A 23,741-nucleotide genomic window follows, 5' to 3' on the forward strand; every position below is an offset into this window, starting at 1 on the left:
TTACGGTCTGTAGATGTCACCAAGCCTGTTTTCTTACCTTCATTTATCTATTCTGCCATCTAAAATGCTGGTTTCATTCTAAAGATGGAAACCCCTACAGTCACAAAACAGCTTCAAGCTACTATTCCAGATACAGGGTTCCTTACTTCGTGCTCATAGAGAAGGGTGGGCTTCTGCCTCAAAGTTCTAAGTAAGAAACATGGAATTTGCTCTGATTTTACTGGATGAGGTTGCAAATCCACCACTAATGGAGGCTAGGGTATCAATTGGCCTAAATCAGTAAAAACCCACCCTTGCAATTCAGAGTCATGTCAGCTTCCAGCAAAGCACAGGGATTATCTGAACCAAAATCTAGGGACAATTAGGAAGGGGTAGGAAGAATAACATGAGGAGATAACCAACAAAGGTCCACTATTGAAAGAAACAACTCAGAGAGGGGTAATAACTATCACAGCAGTTACTTGTGAGGATAAACCAAACAATGTGTGGGTTGTCTTGTCACTGTGTAAGGACATAGAACTGCTGGACAATTCTGCAGATGACTGAAGTAGTTGGGAAAGCACTAGGAATGACTGAAGTTATATTTTTTTGCCAGCCTGAGAGTTAAGCTACAGAAATATAGAGCCAAAGCTGTTATGATTTGTTCAGTTGCAAATAGCAAAATTTCCAGCTTTACCATTTCTCAAGACCTGTAATCTAGTGACCCAGGTATTATTCAGATGTTAGACCTCTTTGTGTATTCCCTGGATCTTTGTTATTTCCAATATTCTCAGAATCTGGTAACTCCATCAGATCCTAAACTCGTACCCCTGAGTTAGATATTTTCTTGCCAAATCTCCTTAGCCACCCACACCTTGTTTTTACAAATTATGGAAATAAATCTACTTTGATTAGAACATTCAACTTGGGGATACAGCTTTGTCATTTCTATGCAAGTCTTTCCATTGCAGATTTTGTCTAAAAGCTGTTAGTTTTAAAAGTACCCTTATACAGTCATGTGTTGCTTAATGACAGGGATATGTTCTGAGAAATAGATTGTTAGGCAATTTCATCATTATGTGAACACCATAGAATGTCCTTAAGCAAACATAGATGGTATAGCCTAGGCTACATGGTATAGACCATTGCTCTTAGGATACAAACCAGTACAATCAATATGTTAATACTGAATATTATAGACAATTGCAACACAATAGTGAATATTTGTGTATCCAAACATAGAAAAGTTACAATACAAATAGGGTATTATAATCTTATGGGACCACTGTCGTATAGGCAGTTTGTCATTGATCAAAATGTTGTTATGTGGTACATGACTGTCCTAGCATTAGATGTGCTGGTAAAAATCAGGGCCATGTCAAAGATGGGGTAATATTGTAACAAGTGATTCGCAGAAGAAAATATATTGGTCAGTTTAGATGATGTGAGGGCAGTAAGACTTGGACTAATGAACTGGAAGACAGCACTTGTTAATAATCAGGTGGCAGAGGGTTTGTGAGGCGAGAGAAAGGAGATAACTCAGCTGAGCACTTACAGAGAAAAATGGAGAAGGCTGGAGTCAGCAGCTGAATTTCAGCTAAATGCATTTTGTGCCGATTCATCTAACTCAGCCCTTTGAGGTATGTTTACTAGGCACTTCTCATTCCTGACACTTTGATGCTTACATCTAAAGAAAAGTTAGATTAATGCCCCTCCGAATGTCTGTAAACTATATTTCTAACACACACATTTTTTTCCCTGACATCTGACTCAAATAGTTAACACTGCAAAAGCACTTTGCACACACAAAAGCCAGCTGGTTTCCAAATCAGAAAGGTTTCTAGGCAGTGGAGACCTAAATTTGCAGACCTGTCCCTAGTCATTCTTTTTACTTGCCACTTTAAGAAAAATTGCTCTCTCATTCTTGGAAGTTAGGACACAGTAATGAGTTAAAGGAGACTATATGTATAAGCTTTGGGGTATTAAGGTTTATGGCAACCTGCCAATGTTGTTCTACTGGAGAGCTTTGCTTTATCATCTTACCTCCATGGTGAAAGAAATGATTAGAATTTAGAAAAGGTCTAAATAATAATTTAATTGTACATTTTAAAATAACAAAAAAGTATAATTGGATTGTTTGTAACACAAAGGATAAATGCTTGAGGGATGGACACTACATTTTACATGATATGTGATATTACACACTGCATGCCTGTATCAAAGCATCTCATGTACCCCATAAATATATACACCTACTATGTACCAACAGAAATTAAAAGTAAAAATTAGAAAAGAATTTAGAAAGAATTTAGAAAAAGAAATTAGAAAAATAATTAGAAAAATAATTTAGAAATGTTGCATTGCGTGAAGAATCTACGCAATGCAACATTTATTTTGAGAACAGGCTGTGGCAATATGACCCTAGGACATGACCTACCTGACAACTTCAGAATAGTGATAGCTAAAGTACAACTTCAAGATACATTTGTATAAAGCCCCACTTGTTGGCAAGTTATACATTCCTGATTTGGGGTACCTGGATATAAGAGGAATTTAAGGGAAGGCTCATGTATACATAGGAAAGAGGGTGGTGGTTTCTGATTGGGTCCTTGGGACAGTTATAACATGGGAATTGGAAGTTGCCAGTTTTCTCTTTCTCCTTCTTTCCCTCTCTCTCATCTCCAGTCTCTAGCTTTCTCTGCAGGAAGGCTCATTATTTCAGATGACATTACTTCATATGGCAAAAAGACCACATAGTGGCCACTTTTCTGTATTGTATGTCACACTTTACTACACAGTGGGAATGCTGCCCACTCTCTGCTCCCATACTCCACTGTAGAAAATCCTGAGAAACAATCTGCTTGGCTTGATTTCGCTCAGGTGCCAGCTTCTAAACTGCACATGTGACCACCAAGATAGTTCTAAAACTAAAGATTTTCCATGCTCCAGCCCCAGAGGTTCGGATCCATTGGGTTTAGTTGAGATTCATTTGGTCTAATTATCAGTATTATTTCTTACTAGCTAACCTGGTTATTCCAATGAGCAGCTCTAGACAAATCAACTGTGTGACCAGGGGTACTATGACTGCATTCTTTCCCAGAATCACGGGGTTGGAAAGAGGAGAAGGGCAGTTCCCTAAAAGGAGGAGGATGCTTTTTAAAAAGAAGAGGTGCTTTTAATGCACGACAAAACACTAGCTGTTTAGTATTTTATATGCAGAGATTAGAAATGGGGAGTCATTAAAATAAAATATTTTAAAAAGGTATCAGAGCAAAATATCATAGTCTCAAACTATTGAAAATAAAACACTGTAATTTCTTATCTAGCCTGGAACTAAGTTCTCATGAGTTAATAAAGAAAAAAAAAAGAGTTGCAGAGTGCTATGTTATTCTAGAAAAAATCATGGTTGTAAATCAAGGACAGATTCCACTTATATACTTAACATACTTAAATATATATTAATAATTGGGCATACACACATTTCAGAGATCACTTAAAAAGCATACTATTAACCACAAATATAGTCACATATGTGCACACATATACACACGCACGCAAAGTAGAAGCATATATTTGCCTTTTGATATAGTCAAATAATCATAGCCTAAAGTTATACAAACAATGTCATCTTTAAAAAGGTGGGGGTAGATAAATGTTTGTGTATAAACATTATAATAGCTAATAATATTGATAATCTAGTATCTAGTTCTAGGAACTCTTTTAGGCATTCATATCTTATTTTTATTTTTATTTTTTTTACCACAATGCTATGAAGTAGATAGTAGTAACCCATTCATTACAGAGAAAACTGAGGCTTTAACGGGTTAAGCAACGAACGGTCATTCAGGAAGTGGCTGATTCTAGACTCTAACAAGGTCTGAGTTCAAAGACTGTGCTTCTTTCCACCATTTTTATTTTTATTTACCTTTTGTTTTATAATAAAAAAATCTTCTAAATTTGATATTTCTGATTTTTCCTTGGAATTTTACGAATTATAATTTTTTCCAGCTATTATTGTAGATTCCAGGGGACATGTGCAGGTTTGTTATAAAGGCATATTGTGTGACGCTGAGGTTTGGAGTACAATCAAACCTGTAACCCAGGAAGTGAGCATGGTCCTAAGTAGGATGTGTTTCAGGCCTTGCAACCTTCCCTCCCTCCCTCTCCCCTCTGATGTTCCCCAGTATCTATTGTTCCCATGTTTATGTCCATGTGTATCCAATGTTTAATTCTCACTTATAAGTGAGAACACACAGTATTTGGCTTTCTGTTTCTGCGTTAGTTTGCTCAGGATGATGGCCTCCACCTGCATCCATGTTGCCACAAAGGATATGGTTTTTTTATGGCTGTGTAGTATTCCATGTAAATGTATGTATATTTTCTTTACCCAATCCACCACTAATGGGCACCTGGGTTGATTCCATGTCTTTGCTATTGTGAATAGTGCTGTGATAAATATATAGGAGCATGTGTCTTTTTGGTAGGATGATTTATTATTCTTTGGGTAGATACCTAGTAATGGGATTGCTGGGTGAAAAGGTAGTTCAACTCTTAGTTCTTTGAGAAATCTCCAAACTGCTCTTCACGGTGGCTGAAGTAATTTACATTCCCATCCACAGTGTAAAAGCATTCCCTTTTCTCCACGTCCCTACCAACAACTATTATTTTTTGACCTATTATCAAAAGCCATTCTAACTGGTATGAGGTGGTATCTCACTGTGGTTTTGATTTGCATTTCTCTGATGATTAGTGATGATGAGAAATCTTTCATATGTTTTTCGGCTACTTGTATGACTTCTCTTGAGAAGTATCTGTTCATATACTTTGCCCACATTTTAGTGGAGTTATTTGTCTTTTGGCCTGTTTATTTGTTTAAATTCCTTGTAGATTCTGAATATTAGACCTTTGTAGATGTATAGTTTGCAGATTTTTCTCCCATTCTGTAAGTTGGTTGTTTATTCCCTTGATAGTTTCTCTGGTGTGCAGAAGCTCTTTAGTTTAATTAGGTCCCGTTTGTCAATTTTTGTTTTTGTTGCGATTCCTTTTGAGGATTTTGCCATAAATTCTTTGCCAATGCCAATGTTGAGAAGGGTATTTCTTGGGCTTTCTTTTAGGATTTTTATAGTTTGAGGTCTTATATTTAAGTCTTAACCCATCTTGAGTTAAATTTTGTATATGATAAAAGGTAAGGGTCCAGTTTCATTCTTCTACATATGAATAGCCAGTTATCCCAGCACCATTAATTGAATAGGGAACCCTTTCCCTACTGCTTATTTTTGTAGACTTTGTCAATGATCAGATGGCTTTAGGTGTGTGGCTTTACTTCTGGGTTCTCTATGCTGTTTCATTGGTCTATGTGTCTGTTTTTGTGCCAGTACCATGCTATTTGGTTTCTGTAGCCTTGTAGTGTAGTTGAAATCAGGTAATGTGATGCCTCCAGTTGTGTTCTTTTGCTTAGGATTCCTTAGGCTACTCAGCCTCTTTTTTGGTTACATAAGAATTTTATTTATTTATTTATTTATTTATTTATTCATTCATTTATTTATTTAAGATGGAGTCTCACTCTGTCACCCAATGCAATGACATTGCATCTCGTGATGCAATGACATGATCTCGGCTCACTGCAACCTCCACCTCCTGGGTTCAAGTGATTCTTCTGCTTCAGCCTCCTGAGTAGCTGGGATTACAGGCACACGCCACAATGCCTGGCTATTTTTTGTATGTTTAGTAGAGATGGGGTTTCACTATATTGGTCAGGCTGGTCTCAAACTCCTAACCTCGTGATCCACCCACCTTGGCCTCCCAAACTGCTGGGGTTACAGGTGTGAGCCACTGCACCCAGCCACATATGGATTTTAGATTAGTATTTTCTTATTCTGTGAAAAACAATGTTGGTAAAGTGATAAGAATGGTATTGAATTTGTAAACCACTTTGGTCAGTATGGCCATTTCAACGGTATTGATTCTTCCAATCCATGAGGATGGAATGGTTTTCCATTTGTTTGTGTCATCTCTGATTTCTTTCAGCAGTGTTTCAGTTCTCCTGGTAGAGATCTTTCTCCTTTTTGGTTAGATGGATTCCTAGGTTTTTAAATCTTTTTGTGGCTACTACTGTATCCTACTGTAAATAGGATTGCATTGTTATTTGGCTCTCAGCTTGAACATTATTGTTGTATATAAGTGCTACTGACTTTTGTATGCTGATTTTATATACTGAAACTTTACTGAAGTGCTTCATCAGTTCTAGGAGCTTTTTGGCGGAGTATTTAGGGTTTTGCTAGATAGAGAAACATAGTATTTTATACTCTCATAGAATATACAGTATACATAGTTTTCTATTCTCTCAGTAAAGAGAGACAGTTTGACTTCTTGTCCTATTTGGATGCCTTTTATTTCTTTCTCTTGCTTGATTCTTTTGGCTAGGACTTCAAGTACCATGTTGTAAGAGTGGTGAGAGTGGGCATCCTTGTCTTATTCCAGTTCTCAATGGGAATGCTTCCAGCTTTGTCCATGTCATATGTTGACTATAGGACTTTCATAGATGGCTCTTATTATTTTGAGGTATGTTTCGTTGATGTCCAGTTGGTTGAGATTTTTTATGATGAAGGATGTTGAATTTTATCCAAAGCTTTTTCTAAATCTATTGAGATCATCATATGAATTTTGTTTTTAGTTCTGTTTATGTAATTAATTACATTTATTGATTTGCATATATGGAGCCAACCTCACATCCCAGAAATAAAGCCTACTTCCTTGTAGTGAATTACCTTTTGGATGTGCTGCTGGATTCAGTTTGCTAGTATTTTGTTGAGAATTTTTATATCTATGTTCACATCAGGGATATTGGCTTGAAGTTGTCTTTTTTGCTGTGTATCTGCCAAATTTGGGTATCAGGATGACGTTGGCTTTGTAGAATGGGTTAGGGAGGGGTCCCTAACCCTAGATTTTTTTGGAACAGTTTCAGTGAAACTGGTTTCAGTAAGATTCGCTTTTTTTTTTTTTTTCTGATTCAGTTTCAGAACTTATTATTGGGCTACCTAGGGTTTCAAATTCTTCTTGGTTCAATCTTAGGAGGTTGTATGTTTCCAGAAATTTCTCCATTTTCTCTAGATTTTCTAGCTTGTGTGTATAGAGGTGATCACAACAGTCTCTGAGGATCTTTTGTATTTCTGTGGGATCAGTTGTGATGTTATCTTTGTCATTTCTGATTGTGCTTATTTGAGTCTTCTCTTTATTTCTCTTATTCTGGCTAGTGGTCTATAAATCTTGTTTATCTTTTTAAAGAAACAACTACTGGTTTTGCTGATCTTTTGTATATATTTTTGCATCTTGATTTTATTCACTTCTGCTCTGATTTCAGTTATTTCTTTTCTTCTGCTAGGTTTGAGGTTAGTTTGTTCTTGTTTTTCTAGATCCTCTAGGCGTAATGTTAGATTGTTAATGTGAGATCTTTCTAACTTCTTGATGTAGGCATTTAATGCTATAAACTTTTCTGTTAACACTGCTTTCACTGAATCCTAGAGATTTTAGTATGTCACAGTTCTGTTTTCATTAATTTCAAAGAATTTTTTATTTCTGCCTTAATGTTATTATTCACCCAAAAGTCATTCAGGAATAAGTTGTTTAATTCCTATGTAATTGTGTGGTTTTGAGAGATCTTCTTGGTTTTGATTTCTATTTTTATTGCACTGTAGTTTGAGAGTATGTTTGGTATGATTTTTATTTCTTTGCATTTATTGAGTCTTGCTTTACCAGTAAAGCATGTAGTAGATCTTGGAGTGTGTTCCATATACAGACAAGAAGAATGTACTTTCAATCAATGTTGGATAGAATATTCTGTAGATGTTTATTAGGTCCAATTGGTCAAGTGTCTAGTTTAAGTTCATGATTTCTTTCTTAGTTTGCTGCATTGATGATCTATCTAATACTGTCAGTAGAATGTTGAAGTTTCCCACTATTATTATGTGGCTAAGTATTTTCATAGATCTAGAAGTACCTGTTTTACAAACTGGGTGCTCCAATGTTTGGTATGTATATATTTAGGATAGTTAAGTCCTCTTTGAATTGAAGTCTTCATTATCATATAATGCCCTTCTTTGTCACTTTTGACTTGTTATTTTAAAATCTGGTTTTTTTTTTTTTTCTGAAATAAGAATACTGTCCTCTGCTCTTTTTTGTTTTCTCTTTTTTTTTTTTTCAGACGAAGTCTTGCACTGTTGCCCAGGCTGGAGTGCAGTGGCGCAATCTCGGCTCACTGCAAGCTCCACCTCCTGGGTTCACGCCATTCTCCTGCCTCAGCCTCCCGAGTAGCTGGGACTACAGGCGCCCACCATCATGCCCGGCTAATTTTTTGTATTTTTAGTAGAGATGGGGTTTCTCCATGTTAGCCAGGATGGTCTCGATCTCCTGACCTCGTGATCCGCCTGTCTCGGCCCCCCAAAGTGCTGGGATTACAGGCGTGAGCCACCGCGCCTGGCCTCTTTTTTGTTTTCTATTTGCATGATAGGTCTTTCTCCATTCTTTTACTTTGAGACTGTGGTTGTCATTATATGTAAGACAGGTCTCTTGAAGACACTTGGGTCTTGTTTTTTTATCCAGCTTGCCATTTTGTGCATTTTAAGTGGGGCATTTAGGCCATTTATATTCAAGGTTACTATAGATATATGAAGTTTTGATACTGTCATCCTGTTGTTAGCTGTTTTTTAGACTTGATTATATAGTTGCCCTATAGGGTCTGTGCTATGCACTTAAGTGTGTTGCTGTGGTAACAGGTATCATTCTTTGATTTCTGTTTAGAACTCCCTCAAGGACCTCTTGTATGGCTGATCTGGTGGTAACAAATTCCCTTACGCTTGTCTGGAAAGGATTTTATTTCTCCTTTGTGTATGAAACTTAGTTTGGCTGGATATGAAATTCTTGGTTGGAATGTCTTTTCTTTGAGGATGCTGAAAACAGACCCCCAATCTCTTCTGGCTTGTAAGGTTTCTGCTGAGAAGTCTGCTGTTAGCTTGATGAAATTTCCTTTGTAAGTGACCTGACCCTTTTTCCTAGGTGCCTGTAAGATTTTTTCTTTCATGTTAATCTTGGAGAATCTGATGACTTTGTTTCTTGGGGTTGGTCATCTTGTATAGTATCTTGCAGCGGTTTTCTGTATTTCTTGAATTTGCCTGTCAACCTCTCTAGTGAAACTGGGGACATGTTCATGAATTATATCCTCAAATACATTTTCCAAGTTGTTTACTCTTTCTCCTTCTCTCTTGGGAATACCAGCATGGGTTGTAGTTTAGTTCTCCTTACATAATCCCATATTTCTTGGAGGTTTTGCTCATTAAAAAAAATATTTTTTCTTTATTTTTGTCTGACTGTGTTGATTCAAAAGACCAGTCTTTCAGCTTGAGATTCTTTCCTCAGCTTGGTCTATTACATTGCTAATGCTTGCAACTATACTATGAAATTCCTGTAGTGAATTTTTCAGTTCCAGAACTTTAGTTTGGTTCTCTCTTAAAATGGCTCTGTCATCTTTCAACTCATGGATAGTTTTACTGGCTTCTTTGGATTTCTCCTGAATCTTGTTGTGTTTCCTTGTCATCCAGGCTTTGAATTCTGTGTCTGTCATTTCAGCCATTTCAATCTCATTAGGAACTATTGTTGGGAAGCTGTTGCAATTATTTGGAGGTAAGGAGACACTCTGAATTTTTGAATTGCCAGAGTTTATGCACTGATTCTTTCTCACCTGAGACGGCTGCATTCCTTTATCTTACATTGCTATCACTTGGACAGGCTTTTGAAGTTTATTTTTATTTTTTTGAGACAGAGTCTTGCTCTGTCACCCAGGCTGGAGTGCAGTGGTGTGATGTCAGCTCACTGCAGCCTCTGCCTCCTGGGTTTAAGCGATTCTCATGTCTCCGCCTCCCAAGTAGCTGGGACCACAGGCACACGCCAACACGCCCAGCTAATTTTTGTATTTTTAATACAGATGGGGTTTCACCATGTTGGCCAGGCTGGTATACTGACCTCAAGTGATCCACCCACCTCAGCCTCCCAAAGTGCTGGGATTACAGGCGTGAGCCACTGCACCCAGCCATTAATATTTTTAAATACAAAAGTAATACATGCTTATTCTAACAATGGAAATCATATAAAGATACATAAAGTGAAAGCAAATCATCTCCTTTAGCCTCATCTTCAACCCCATCCCCTTGAGCTGCCAATTACTAACACCTGCTGTAGACTTTCCACATTTTTCCCTTATTCTTTCAAACAGATGCAAATGCACATTTACATATAGATAGATACTTTTTTTTTAATACTTTAAGTTCTAGGGTACATGTGCATAATGTGCAGGTTTGTTACATATGTATACATGTGCTGTGTTGGTGTGCTGCAACCAGTAACTCGTCATTTACATTAGGTATATCTCCTAATGCTATCCCTCCCCCCTTCCCCCACCCCACGACAGGCCCTGGTGTGTGATGTTCCCCTTCCTGTGTCCATGTGTTCTCATTGTTCAATTCCCACCTATGACTGAGAACATGCAGTGTTTGGTTTTTTGTCCCTGCGATAGTTTACTGAGAATGATGGTTTCCAGCTTTATCCATGTCCCTACAAAGGACATGAACTCATCCTTTTTTATGGCTATATAGTATTCCATGGTGTATATGTGCCACATTTTCTTAATCCAGTCTAAAAGCCAAAATTGACAAATGGTATCTAATTAAACTAAAGAGCTTCTGCACAGCAAAAGAAACTACCATCAGAGTGAATAGGCAACCTACAGAATGGGAGAAAATTTTTGCAACCTACTCATCTGACAAAGGGCTAATATCCAGAATCTACAAAGAACTCATACAAATTTACAAGAAAAAAACAAACAACCCCATCAAAAAGTGGACCTATTTTTATATTCTTTATTTCTTTTAGAGTTGAATCGTGATATATATTGAGTATAGTTGATTGGCTTCATTTCTGGATGCTTTTAGAGGGTTGAGGCTCTTTGTTTGTGACTAGATTTCTGCACTGGGTTTCACCAGCAATGTATGCCCTTCTTTAGGTCCTATTTAGGGCCAGGAACTGGCCCTGGAGCTTGTCAACTCTGTGCAGGGTTCCCAGTTTCCCCCCTCTTCTACTTTGGTTTCTATGTCACCTCTCTATAAACTTTCAACGTTTTATTTCAAAAGATCTATTCGAAGTGTGATGATTTACTCAATATTTTGGTTTCCTTCAGTGCAAGAGGTGCTCCCAGCTACATCTAGTCAGCCGTCTAGTCCCCTGTGTTACTTCAGGCTGACCCTACCAGTTCTGGCTGCAAATTCCAAAGCCTGGTGATCTAAAGGGTCTGCCCCTGGAAATACACACCCAATGCCAGGTGCAGATTAGTGGGCAGATGTCTTGGGTATGGGGCCACTGGTAGTCAAGTACCAGCCCCCACTGTTTTTATAAGCTTATTTTTCTTCTCAAATTATTCCAACACCTTTAACCAAAACCAATAAACCACTGATTAAAATTCACACATATTATATAAATGTATTTCTGTAACTGCAAGTAGTTCAGAATGACTGCACTTCAAGATATGAACTAGGGCTCCAAGGGAGAAATGAGGCTGGCAAGATGAAGAGGACATCCATGGATGCCTTAAATAATATACCAAAGAGTTTAAACCTTATCCTAAAGACAATAAAGAGCCTTTGGAGAAATTTTAGGATAAAAATGACATAATCATTTTTATGTTTTAAATACATCACTTTGGCTGCAATATTGCACATACATAGTATTTGGGAAAGGATGCAGGTATGCCATTTAAGACAAATAATTAATGGCTAAATTCTGCCAAGTTGATGGAGGAGGAAATAATTCAAAAATATACTAGGAATGATAGAAGAATATATGTGGTGTTTTGTAGGACAGGAAAATACAAAAGAGAAGGGAAAATTCAAAGATGCCTAGAGTATAATTCCACAAATTCCTTTTACTGTCACAATCTGAGCCTCTCAGCCATAGACAACTTTGATATCTCAAGCTTTCCTGACTCCCTGGATTCTTATGACATTAGCAAATGCAGCTAAGTCAAGTCCATGTCATTGCGTACTCTGAGTAATTTATACATTTTCCATGTATGAAATTAATAGCTTATATACCCCCAACATGATTTGTATCAAGAGTAGTTAGTTGACCGAGCATGGATAATAGATTTATGATGCTTTTATAACCCTGACCAGTATGCATGATTACAGTTTTGCAAAGATGCTAAAATGACTATCAGCTACCTTATTTGACTCTCATATTCCTCCCATCCTCACTGAAGAAAAAAACATTTGGAGTGCTTTCCCAACAGCTGCAGAATGTATGGCCATGTGATACTGTTTGAACGTTTTGTCTGACAAGTTAGGGATTCTTTTTGCAACTAATAAAAAAATTTAAAAATCTGAACCATTTCCTGAAATGTAAATTACTGACTTTTGTTAGTCATTATTTCACCTCTGCCAAAACAAAATGACTTATAGGGAAAAGAAAAATGACTGATTTATTGCATCATGCAAATTCCTATAGAAGAAACAAGTTTAGGATATAAGGTATGTAACATGGGAATTTTAAAAACAGTATTAGTGAATTGCCAGGTAAGAAGAGACCCATTAAAGTTGTCTAATAGTGGCCTCCCCAGCTCTCCAGATATCAAAATAACTAGAAAATCATTAGATATCTGATTTATTTAGACCAAATTCTTTTATCTCACATTGTTGATCTTTTTGAAAATTCCTAATTTCAAATAGAATTAAGGATCTGTTACTTCAAATAATATAAAGCTTTTGAATTTCTAAATTCCTCATTTTTTCTAGGTCTCTTTAGCTATTTTTAATAATAGTGACAGGAATAAAAAAACAGGCAGGGTTTGAGTAGATATTTGATAGAATTTCAGTTTTTATATAGTCAATTGTATTAAAATCTTATAGTGTAATTAAATAATTTTGGTAATAGATACATTTCTTAACTGAACTCCAAAGTTTATGTATGTGCAATCATCACTGTATATTTTGCATATTTGAAATATATGCAAATGTAAATATTAAATACAAAAGTACCACCCAAGCATGTGTGTATTTAGACATAAATGAATATATTTGTATAATACTTGTGAATTTTTATTTAGCATGTTACTTTTCCATGGGCCCATTAACATTTGCACCTGCTACTCCCTATCTGAGAGGCCGTCATCCACTACTTTTAAAAAAAAATTTTATTTTTTAAAGGTGGGGTCTCATTCTATTGCCCAGACTGGAATGCAGTGGCACAATCATAGTTCTCTGCAGCTTCAGACTACTGGGTTCAAATGATCCTGCTGCCTCAGCCTCCTGAGTAGCTGGGACCTCAAGCATGAGCTGCGATGTCTGGCTTTCACTCTCTTTTACATGGCTTGTTCCCTCTCACCTCTCATAAGCCAGCTCAGTTATGATGCCTCAGGAAATTACTTCATGCGGACCACATATTGAGAGCAATCTACTTATCGTCATAGTTTTTGTGCATTTACTTCTGTGTCCTCCACAAGGCTGCAAAATTCTTTGAAACAAGGTCTGTGCCCTGTACCTATGTTTAACAAGTGCTTGACAATTAAATGTACAAAAGATATTCATGAAGTTCACTCTGTGTGGCAAGTGGTTAATGCATTAAACAATGCTACTGTAGAGGAGGAGTCGTCAACTTGTTTACAAATTGCCCAGGGGCTTTTTCTTTTCTTTTAATGTCACCATGATAACATAAAGAACATTATGAGAAAATTCCTTTCATCATAGAATTCATAGGCCAGTGGAAGAAACAGATTTTATTTATCATCTAGTGTGATAAATTCTCTATTTGTGTTTTGTTTTTTTGGTTTTTCTTTGAGATGGAGTCTCACTCTGTTGCCCAGGCTGGAGTGCAGTGGCACCATCTCGGCTCACTGCAAGCTCTGCCTCCCAGGTTCATGCCATTCTCCTGCCTCAGCCTCCTGAGTAGCTGGGACTACAGGTGCCTGCCACGACGCCCAGCTTAATTTTTGTATTTTTAGTAGAGATGGGGTTTCACCGTGTTAGCCAGGATGGTCTCGATCTCCTGACCTCGTGATCCGCCCAGCTTGGCCTCCCAGAGGGCTGGGATTACAGGCATGAGCCACCGCCCCTGGCCTATTGTTGTTGTTTTCAAAGAGGCATATTGCCCAAGAGTGAAAGTCAAGAAAATCTTTTTGGAGGAAATGATATTTAAGCTTAATTTTGACAGCAGTCTAATTCAGTGGTAATAAGCTCAGATTCTAATATCTGTTGGACATAGGGCTGAATCCTAACTCTATCTCTTATAAAACTATGATTTTTGGCAAGTGATTTAATCTTTGAGCCTCAGTATCCTAATATGTAAAATGGAGTTAGCAACATCTACCTCATAGGAGTGTTACTAAATGTGATTATTACTTAAATTAAACGTCACAGAGTTTAAACATAGAAAAAGTATAAGCTGTAAATGCACGTGGCAAATACCATAACTTATTTGTCATTGGGTATTTGACATCTAATAAAGAAAAGAAAAGCAGAAACAAAAGAAGTTCTTGTTAGATTAAGTTGTTTGTTGAGAGTGGAATGCTATGTCTTTAATAACTTCCTCAATTATATTTATAAATAATTCTTGTGAGAACTACCATGTTAACCAAAGAAAATATTAAGAATAATTATATATGCTGCTCTAAACCTTTATGTTAACTCATGTATTCATCACAACGGCCTTATGGGGTAATTATAAACAGTTTAGCCTCATTTTCAGATGTGGCAACTGAGGTACAGAGAGGTTAAGTATGTAGTTCAAGGTCACTTGACCAGAAAGTGCTAGAGCCAGAATTCAAACCTGGATTCAAACCAGGCCATGTGCGTCTATGTTACTGTCCTTCCAGTAATACAACCAGGCCAACTTCATTTAGATGCCAACCACTCCCTGAGTATACACTAAATTTCAGATGTTGTTCTAGAAAAATTGTATTTAAATCACTTTATATTTATATACTGCATATATTTACAGGAAGGAATAGATGTTAACAAAATAAACTATAAATAAATAATATACATTTCAGATACTGGTGAGTGCAATTAAGTAATAATAAAATGGGAAAAAAGAATGATGGAAATGGTACTAATTTAATTACAGTGAACAGGGAAGATTTTTCTAAGGTGATGATATTTGAGCAGATATTTAAACAATAAAAAGAATAAACCATGTAAAGATATAACGGACAATTTTTCCAGGCACCTAGAATAACATACATATAGGGCTTGAGTTAGGAAAAGCTTGGCTTGTTTGAGAAATGTCAAGGTCACTGTGGCTAGAGTGAAATTTATGAAGAGTTGGTGGTGAGCACATAATGTTGGAGAGAGGAGCAGGTGTCACATTACAGAAGGCCTTGTATGTAATGATAATGAAGTTAATTATCACCTTTGGAAGGTCTTAAGAATATAAGTGGTATGATCTGGCTTATATTAACATTTTGAAAAAAGATAACGGGTTACTTGGAGGAGAACAGCAGGGTAAAAGTGGAAGCTGTTATGGTTGTTGAGGCATGGGATGAAATTGGTTTGGATTAGGATTCAGCAGAGCAGGTGGTAAGATCTGACTGATTTTGTAATATATTTTCATGGTAGCACAAGCAGGACTTACTCATGAATGCTGAGGATAAAGAATAATTGAGCAAGACTTTTAGATTTTAGATTATTTTTCTGGCATAAATAATATGGGAAATGATAGAACCAATTAGTCAATATGAAGAATATTAGGGCAGCAGTTACTTTGGCCCTGAGAAGAGGGACTGCAGGGAAGGGGCTTTCTTAATAATCATGCAGCATAGATGCCAACTGCACAGTTAGACATACACATTTGAAGTTCTCATTCAGGGAGATGTCATGGCTTCAGAATTGGGAGTCATCAGTTGACAGTTGGTATCTAAGGGCATGAGTCTGGATGAGGCCATCTAGGGAATGAAGAAAAGATGGAGAAGAGGTCTGTACACTGGGTATCTGGAGTGCTGAAACCTTTAGAGGAGGAGCCAGCAAGGAGGCTGAGAAAGGGCAGCCATTGAGGTGGTAAAAGAACAGGAGAGTGTTTTGTCCTGGAAGTTAAAATGTTGACATCTTTAAGGAAGGAGGAAGCATCAAATCCTGCTAAGAAGTCAGTTAGGTCTGAGAACTGATGCTTCAATTTAGCAAGATGGAACCAGTAATGACTTTGATATAAATGGATTTATGACTATTGTGGGGATGAGAACATGAAACAGGTTAAAATAAAAAAATGAGGTAATAAAGGGGAGCTAATGAAAATAGACAATTTTCTTAGATTTTTGGTAAAGCAAAATAGAATAATGAGGTAATAGTGGAAGGAAAACATAGGGTCAGGGGACGGTTACTTATTTTTTCTAAGATGAAAGATATACTGTGCCTGAGTTAAAGTTATTCAGTAAAAAGCAAGATAGGGCTTGATATTGCAGAAGAGAGAGGAGATAACTGCAGAAGGAAAATCATTCAATGGATAACTGGTAATGGAGTCTAGGTAACAAGTAAAAAGTTGGTCTTAGAATGGAATAGGAACTTTCCTTCATTGCCATGGGAGAATATACTAGTAGACCTGGTAGTAGGAAAATGTGGTTTTCATTTGATTGCTTAGATTTTCTCAAAAACATATTAAGGCAGGTCAACAGCTGAAAGAGAAGATGAGAGAAGAGAGTGCTTGAGATTTGAGGAGATATGATAAGGTATGAAATTGTTGTCCCAGAGTATGAGAAAGTGATTTTTTCTAAAGAAGTGTATAAGAATTGCTAGAAAGTCTTGAGAGTTCACTTAAAATCAATGGTTAAATATTTAAAGTGAGATGAGTGAGTGTTTCTCTAGCCATATCCAGTTGCTGAGGCAGTGGCATGGAGTGAAGAGGAAAGTGTTGGCTTAACCAGCGTAAGCTAACTTGGACTGGGGTTTTGCTGGATGAGCACAAAAAGCTAGAGAAGAGAAAAAAAAGTGCATGAGAGGGAGAATTAGGGTGAGGGACCAGGTAATACATGCTAGGTGGGGAGGGAAGAGAGGGCATAAAGAAAGGTGAAAGCTGGGTAGAAATGGTGAAATCAATGATCTGAGGTTCCAATGGGGCTAAAGAAGTTTCAATGAGAAGGTACTAGAATAAATGATATGAACAGAAGGGAGGAAGTGTTCACAAAGATATTGCTTGACATAGAGGCTTTGGAGAGGGGGCAGTTAATGGCAGTAACAAAGTTCAGAGTATGGTCATGAACCCCAAGGCAGGAAGTTAGCAAGGTAAACTGACATGCTGAAGATCAGGAAACAAGTAAGATCAGAATCCAGACTAGAACCCACAGTTGTCTGACTCCTATTGAGTGTTCTCTCTCATACCAATGTTAGCTTTTATTTTTTGACCTCCAATACCAGGGCAACTAAATAGTGTTCTATTCAAAATGGTGATGTACATTGGATAAGGAAAAAGGAGAAGGCTCAGCTTCACGGGCATGAGACCTGTTCAGTTGCATTGAGTCCTGTGTTTAGAAAGGCCCCACGTTTTCATGTTGTACTGCACTCCATAAATCATATAGCTTGCCTTGGAGAGAAACTTAATGATTCAGGAGAAATGTGTTTTTTTGTCTCATTTGAGCTCATTTTCCATAAGCCTCACTTTTCTCCAGTTAGCATACCATTAAAATTTTATCAAGTCCATAATGGAAGTTTTAAAGAACCCATCTGTCAAACACTTAAGTTTCAACGTAAATTTTGGTTTAGAAGCACTCACACTTGATAAAAATCAGCCTGAAGATGAGAAATGCTCTGACTCAGGAAAGTGAATAATTAGTAAACTAAAAAGGAGATATAAATTAAAGTGCAGGTCTACAATCTTCATTTATGCTTGAATGATAGCTTAGTGAAAATATTTACATTTTTATTTCTTATACTAAATGTGGTATGCGTTTATCATAGAAGGTTTATGAAATAAATATAAGCAAGAAGGATAAACTAAAAATTACCCCAAAATCCTTAACAGGAGTTAGCCACCAACATGTGTAACATTTGGTGTACATCCTTCCAGGCTTTATGAGTGTATTTATGTATATATATTATATTATATAGCTTTGTGTCTATTGAATTATATTTTAAATACCATTTTAAAACTTTATTTTTAATTTAATAATATAATCTAGGTAGACCTTCTATCCTTGCAATTACATATTTTTCTAAAGTATTATTTCAGTATATTTTAATATAATTTATATTACATGAATACATAATAAACACATTATCCTTTTTTGTTTATTATTAAACACCTATGTTTTTCAATCTTCACTATTATAAACCATATCAATATGCACATTCATTGTGTATTTGTCCGCTACTGTAAGTACAATTTCTGGGTCAAAGAGTGTATTCATTTTAAAGGCTTTTAATCTATGTTTCCAAATTGCTCTTGTAGGGTTGTACTAATTTTCAGAACCTCTCACTGGCATTGAATATTCACATTCCTTTTAAGTTTCTGTCAATTGGACAGGCAAAACTTGTTTGCTCTCATTGTCTTCCTTTGTTCTTAATGAGGTTGAACAGGTTTTCATTTGTTTATTGGCTTTTTCTTTTTTAATGAATGTCCTGTTAATGCTTTTTGGTCACTTTTTTCTACACGGTCTTTGGCCTTTCTCTTATTGTTCTGTAAAATATCTACATATATTAGGGTTGTGTTGCACAGTTTCCTTAATTTGTCAAAGCACTTTGCCAGGACCCTACCAGCATATTTGCAGAGCTCTATGGGGTTGCTGTGTTTCTTCCTATGGGAGTAGTTTTAAAATGCACCACTTTTTTTTTAAACTGAGTAAGAAACACATGGTAACTATAATTATGATGATAGTATCGATATCACACAAATGAAAACATCTTGTAACATATCTAAATAATGTATAGCCAAAACACTAATAATAAAACCATTAAGAACAAAGTGCTGTACAAGCTCATCAAACATTTCTCTTTTCCATTCATTTCTCCAAATCCTGGCAATGAAATTTACATACTAAACGTTCAGTTATTTGGTCTGCTGTCTCAATGCTTTCTACTGTGAGCATTTCATTAATATTCTCATTGTGAGTCCTGTGGGAAACTTCCAGGTTATAAAACACAATTGTATAATTTCACAAGACAACTCATTAAGATTAGAATAGAATGTGAAATGCAAGACTGGGGCTTTGGATTTTTCAAAATTTTTTCTTACCCTCTCCAGTGTAATTTCTTCAAATTCATATTCAATTTCTGTCCCATTGACCTGTAAATAGGGAAAAAATAAGAAGAGAACTATTAAATACATGTTGAGGAGGAGACAGCTGCATTTTAAATAATGCTTGGGGGTTAAATTTTTCATTCTAGCTATAAATAACCACATTTTCTTGATATTTCTGATTGTGCATTTTCATTCAAGTGAAATATAATCTAAGCTATTCTAAAATATATGACTGAGATGCTACAAAAAAAACTCAAAGATTATTGCTTCCCTTAGTAATTCTGTGATTTTTTTGTAGTGAGGTATAATAACACAAAATACATATTGTGAGCTTACAAAGAACAAATCATCTAGGGGCAATGATACAATTATGAGGAAAATAATTTTCTTGTTTTTTAAAAAATGTTATGTTTGAACACTAAAATATGACCTTAAAAATCAGTGATAATGGCAGAACAACATTGTTCCATTTTTGAATAGAAAAATAGCATGAAAATGACTGCATCATCTGAGAAATACCTTTTCTTTAGTGGCTCAAGCTCAGGTAAATCATCCCCATCATCCTTTTATTATCTTTATTGGAAAGCCCTGGACCATATAACCATACCTATGTACCTCAGTAGCAGTAAGAAATGAGCAAAGTAAGACACATTTTGAAATGCTTAGTGACGAATTGTTTCAACCATCCAACCAATCCTTGTATTGATTTGAATTTACAGAGAGAAATACATTTTAAATATAGCCAGGCACCTTAGATTTCCACAAATGTGCACAGAGGCCATATGAAAAGTTGGTTTAAAATAATCTAACAAATATTCCTTTCTCATTTTCATCTATCTCAGAATTCTTCTCAACCAGGCAAAACCTCTAAGCAAGAAAATTCTCAAATCGGTTGTTTCTTATTTCTGATACGTGTCTTGGCAACATCATTGGAATTTAGGAATCAGCCAGAAGGACTACATTTTAACTATAAAGCCATAATTTTTGTAGGATTCTAACTTACATTTACTTCTCTATCTTAGAAGAATTTATACCCAGTACCAGGGATTGAGAGTTCTATGCAGGCAAGGCCCAGACAGCCAGCCCTGTTGCCTAATACAGAGCCTGGCAAGAAAATAATGAAGGAAAAGATAGTGAATGAATGAGTGACTGAACTAAGTAATTAATTTACTTGTGTAATTTATAAACATAGATATTTGTGGATTCTCTTTCGTAACAAAAAATTGAATGTAGTATCATCACCTAAAGGTGTAATTATAATCAGTGAACATATAGAATGACAATGACAATGGACTTTACTTAGGTGTGTCCACCACCCACTGACAGCATGTTTTTGATTTTCTAATTACGTGAGCTAATTGGTGAATCACAATTTACTGTTTTACTACATTATCAAATAGCCCTAAACTAAATTTGATTTTCTAGGCTTCAGCAACTTAATGACTCACAGAAAAGAACTTGATGATGTCAGAAAGCTTTAGCAGCTTTCTAGAGGGTTTTGTTTTGTATATGCAAAAGTAAAACACACAGACACACACACACACACACAAACACACTTCAAACTCCTTGTATGTTTCCATATGAATGATTTTTAAAATAATTTTCTTTGATGGATAGGAAGAGGACAATAGGGGAAGGCTGAATTAATGAGATACGTTTTCATTCCCTCAGTATGGCTCCATGAGGCTTTTCTTTGCTTCAGTGCTTCTCCAGAGTGAATCACTTCACATTATTAAAGTGCTGCAAAACGGGGAGAAAAAAACAACTTCCAAGAGAGAAAAACACGCCTCTAATAATAAATGTCTAAAGGCTCAGAGTCAAAGAAATTCTTTTAGGAAATGTTTAAAAGACAAGAATATTTTAGTGGCATACACTGCATAGTTGTGGCCCATCAAAACCTACGTTTAACATTTCTAGGATCATAAATGCTGACTCTTAGATTTTTAGAAGTATTATATATGCATATCCTAATTGGTATTCCAAAGTTCCTTAGTCAGCTACATAAACTATTGCAGGCTTATATTTACCTCATGGGTCTTTCATTTTCAACTCAAGAAAATAATATCATTTGTCTAATTCAACAGTATCCAGGTTCTTTTCATCAGGAGAGATGATGCCATCAAGGTTGCAGTGTAACTTTGCTTTTAAAACAAAGCATCCCGGCTGGGTGGCTCACACCTGTCATCTCAGCACTTTGGGAGGCTGATGCAGGCAGATCACAAAATCAGGAGTTCAAGACCAGCCTGGCCAATATGGTGAAACCCCATCTCTACTAAAAATACAAAAATTAGCTGGGCATAGTGACACATGCCTGTAGTCCCAGCTACTTCAGAGGCCGAGGCAGAAGAATTGCTTGAACCAGGGAGATGGAGGTTACAGTGAGCCGAGATCGCACCACTACACTCCAGCCTGGGTGAAAGAGTGAGATCCCGTCTCAAAAACAAAACTAAACAAACAACAACAACAACAACAACAAGGCATCCCATGTCTACAACAAGCTTTAGTGAACTCATAGAAGCATGAAGGATTTTTAGCATAGGTGAGGCATCATTTCAACCTTTTACATGAGGAGCATTTAGAGCATGGAATCACAGGAGCCAGTGAGAGAGTTCAGAAAAGACATTGGAAAGGCCCTAATCTCTATTCTCTCATTACAGGGAGAGTGTGGTCTATGTTCTGCCAAAGGACTCCTAAGACAAGAAATGGCAAATATCTTGAGGGAAAGAATGAGACAGAACAAAAGAACTAAGAATACCCCCCCAGGGCTGGGCGCAGTGGCTCATGCCTGTAATTCCAGTACTTTGGGAGGCACAAGCAGGCGGATCAAGAGGTCAGGAGATCGATAACATCCTGGCCAACATGGTGAAACCCAGTCTCTACTAAAATACAAAAAATTATCCGGGCAGGGTGGCGTGCACCTGTAGTCCCAGCTACTCAGGAGGCTGAGGCAGGGGAATGGCTTGAACCTGGGAGGCAGAGGTTGCAGTGAGCCTAGATAGTGCCACTGTGCTTCAGCCTGGTGACAGAGTAAGACTCTGCTTCAAAAAAAAAAAAAAAAAGAAAAGGAAAAAAGAAAGAAAGAAAGAAAAAAACAATACCTCGATCTTAATTTGTGAAAATTTGGTGCCTTTTCAAACCAATGTACCAGTACAGTATTAAATAAGGATTTAAATACTTATTTCGACTTTATTTCTAAATAAACTCTCTACAGTGGTTGCTTACTGAGTGATGAAACACTGAGAGGTATCTACAGTAATTCACCCCTAACCATAATCTTGCGTATCCTCACTCAGCAAAACCAAAACTGTTATAAATGGCTCCCATCATCTTTTGGGTGGTTTGCAAACAATCCATTGTTGTTTGAACTTGCCTTAGTGTCTCATTATATTCCCAATCAGGTTATCGACATATGATTTTCAATTTCTTTTCCTCAAAAGAGTTCAGCCAAATACATTTTTTTTCTTGTACAGTAACACTTACGGTAATATTTAAGTACCTTGGTCATATTTTATGCTACTGATAGTTTGGGGCCCGGAGAGCTTCACAGTTGGGGTTTCTGTTATTCCAGTTCTAGCCCTAACTGTCACAGCCTCCTCTCCACTTTGAGAACTAGAAAAATCAGAGGATTGACATTTTCATAGACTTGGAGAGTCAAATAGATTAAACTTTTCAGTGTTTGAAAAATGTGTGTGCATGTTTAAGATACTTGATTTTTCTGAACTTTATGGTTCTGTGGTGACAGCTGGTAGATTTCTCTGGTGGCCAGAAAATCAAACTGATGTCACACATTGTCCTGTACTGTTCTGAGCATGTAGCCTTCCTAGAATCATATGGCAGTTAAGTAAAGAGAGTGACCCACAGCCAACTCAAATTTAAACTTGGTATTTAATTTAAAGCTCTAATTTAATGAATGTTGAATGCATTCAATATTTGTTTTTCTCCAACAGCTTTTAGTTAATTTTATGGCCTTTTTTCTACTTCAATGATATAGTAACCACCTGCCTGGATGATGATATAATTTGATTTTCAGATATATTTTTATCTCCTGAAAAGAGGTTCTCCATAAATAACAAATGTGAACTATCCATATTTTAATGTTGTTTCATTGGAATCTTAAATAATAATTTCTCTGAAATGTTTTGCTTGTTCTTTGCCACCTTTGTAGTTTCATTAAGGCTAAGGATATACTAGACTCCAAAATGAATAATTTTTTTTTTTGAGACGGAGTTTCAGTCTTGTCAACCAGGCTAGGGTACAGTGGTGCGATCTTGGCTCACTGCAACCTCTGCATACCAGGTTTAAGTGATTCTTCTGCCTCAGCCTCCCAAGTAGCTGAGATTACAGGCATGCACCACCATGCCAAGCTAATTTTGTATATTTAGTAAGGACTAGGTTTCACCATGCTGACAAGGCTGGTCTCAAACTCCTGACCTCAGGTGATCCACCCACCTTGGCCTCCCAAAGTGCTGGGATTACAGGCGTGAGCCACCACGCCTGGCCCAAGA

The 23,741-nt window shown here is 36.7% G+C and overlaps 1 protein-coding gene across 19 annotated transcripts in view; it reads right to left on the minus strand.

Moving 5' to 3' along the window:
* Positions 1 to 23,741, minus strand: part of DLG2 (discs large MAGUK scaffold protein 2) — a 2,166,992-nt gene that overhangs the window by 688,490 nt on the left and 1,454,761 nt on the right. For all 19 annotated transcript variants that reach the window (XM_034934113.3, XM_063608698.1, XM_055093779.2 and 16 more), the window contains one exon: positions 19,231 to 19,281. In XM_034934113.3, coding sequence (XP_034790004.1) covers positions 19,231 to 19,281 — 51 coding nt within the window. The remainder of the gene's footprint in view (positions 1 to 19,230; positions 19,282 to 23,741) is intronic.

Source organism: Pan paniscus, chromosome 9, assembly GCF_029289425.2.
Source record: "Pan paniscus chromosome 9, NHGRI_mPanPan1-v2.0_pri, whole genome shotgun sequence".
NCBI lineage: Eukaryota > Metazoa > Chordata > Mammalia > Primates > Hominidae > Pan > Pan paniscus.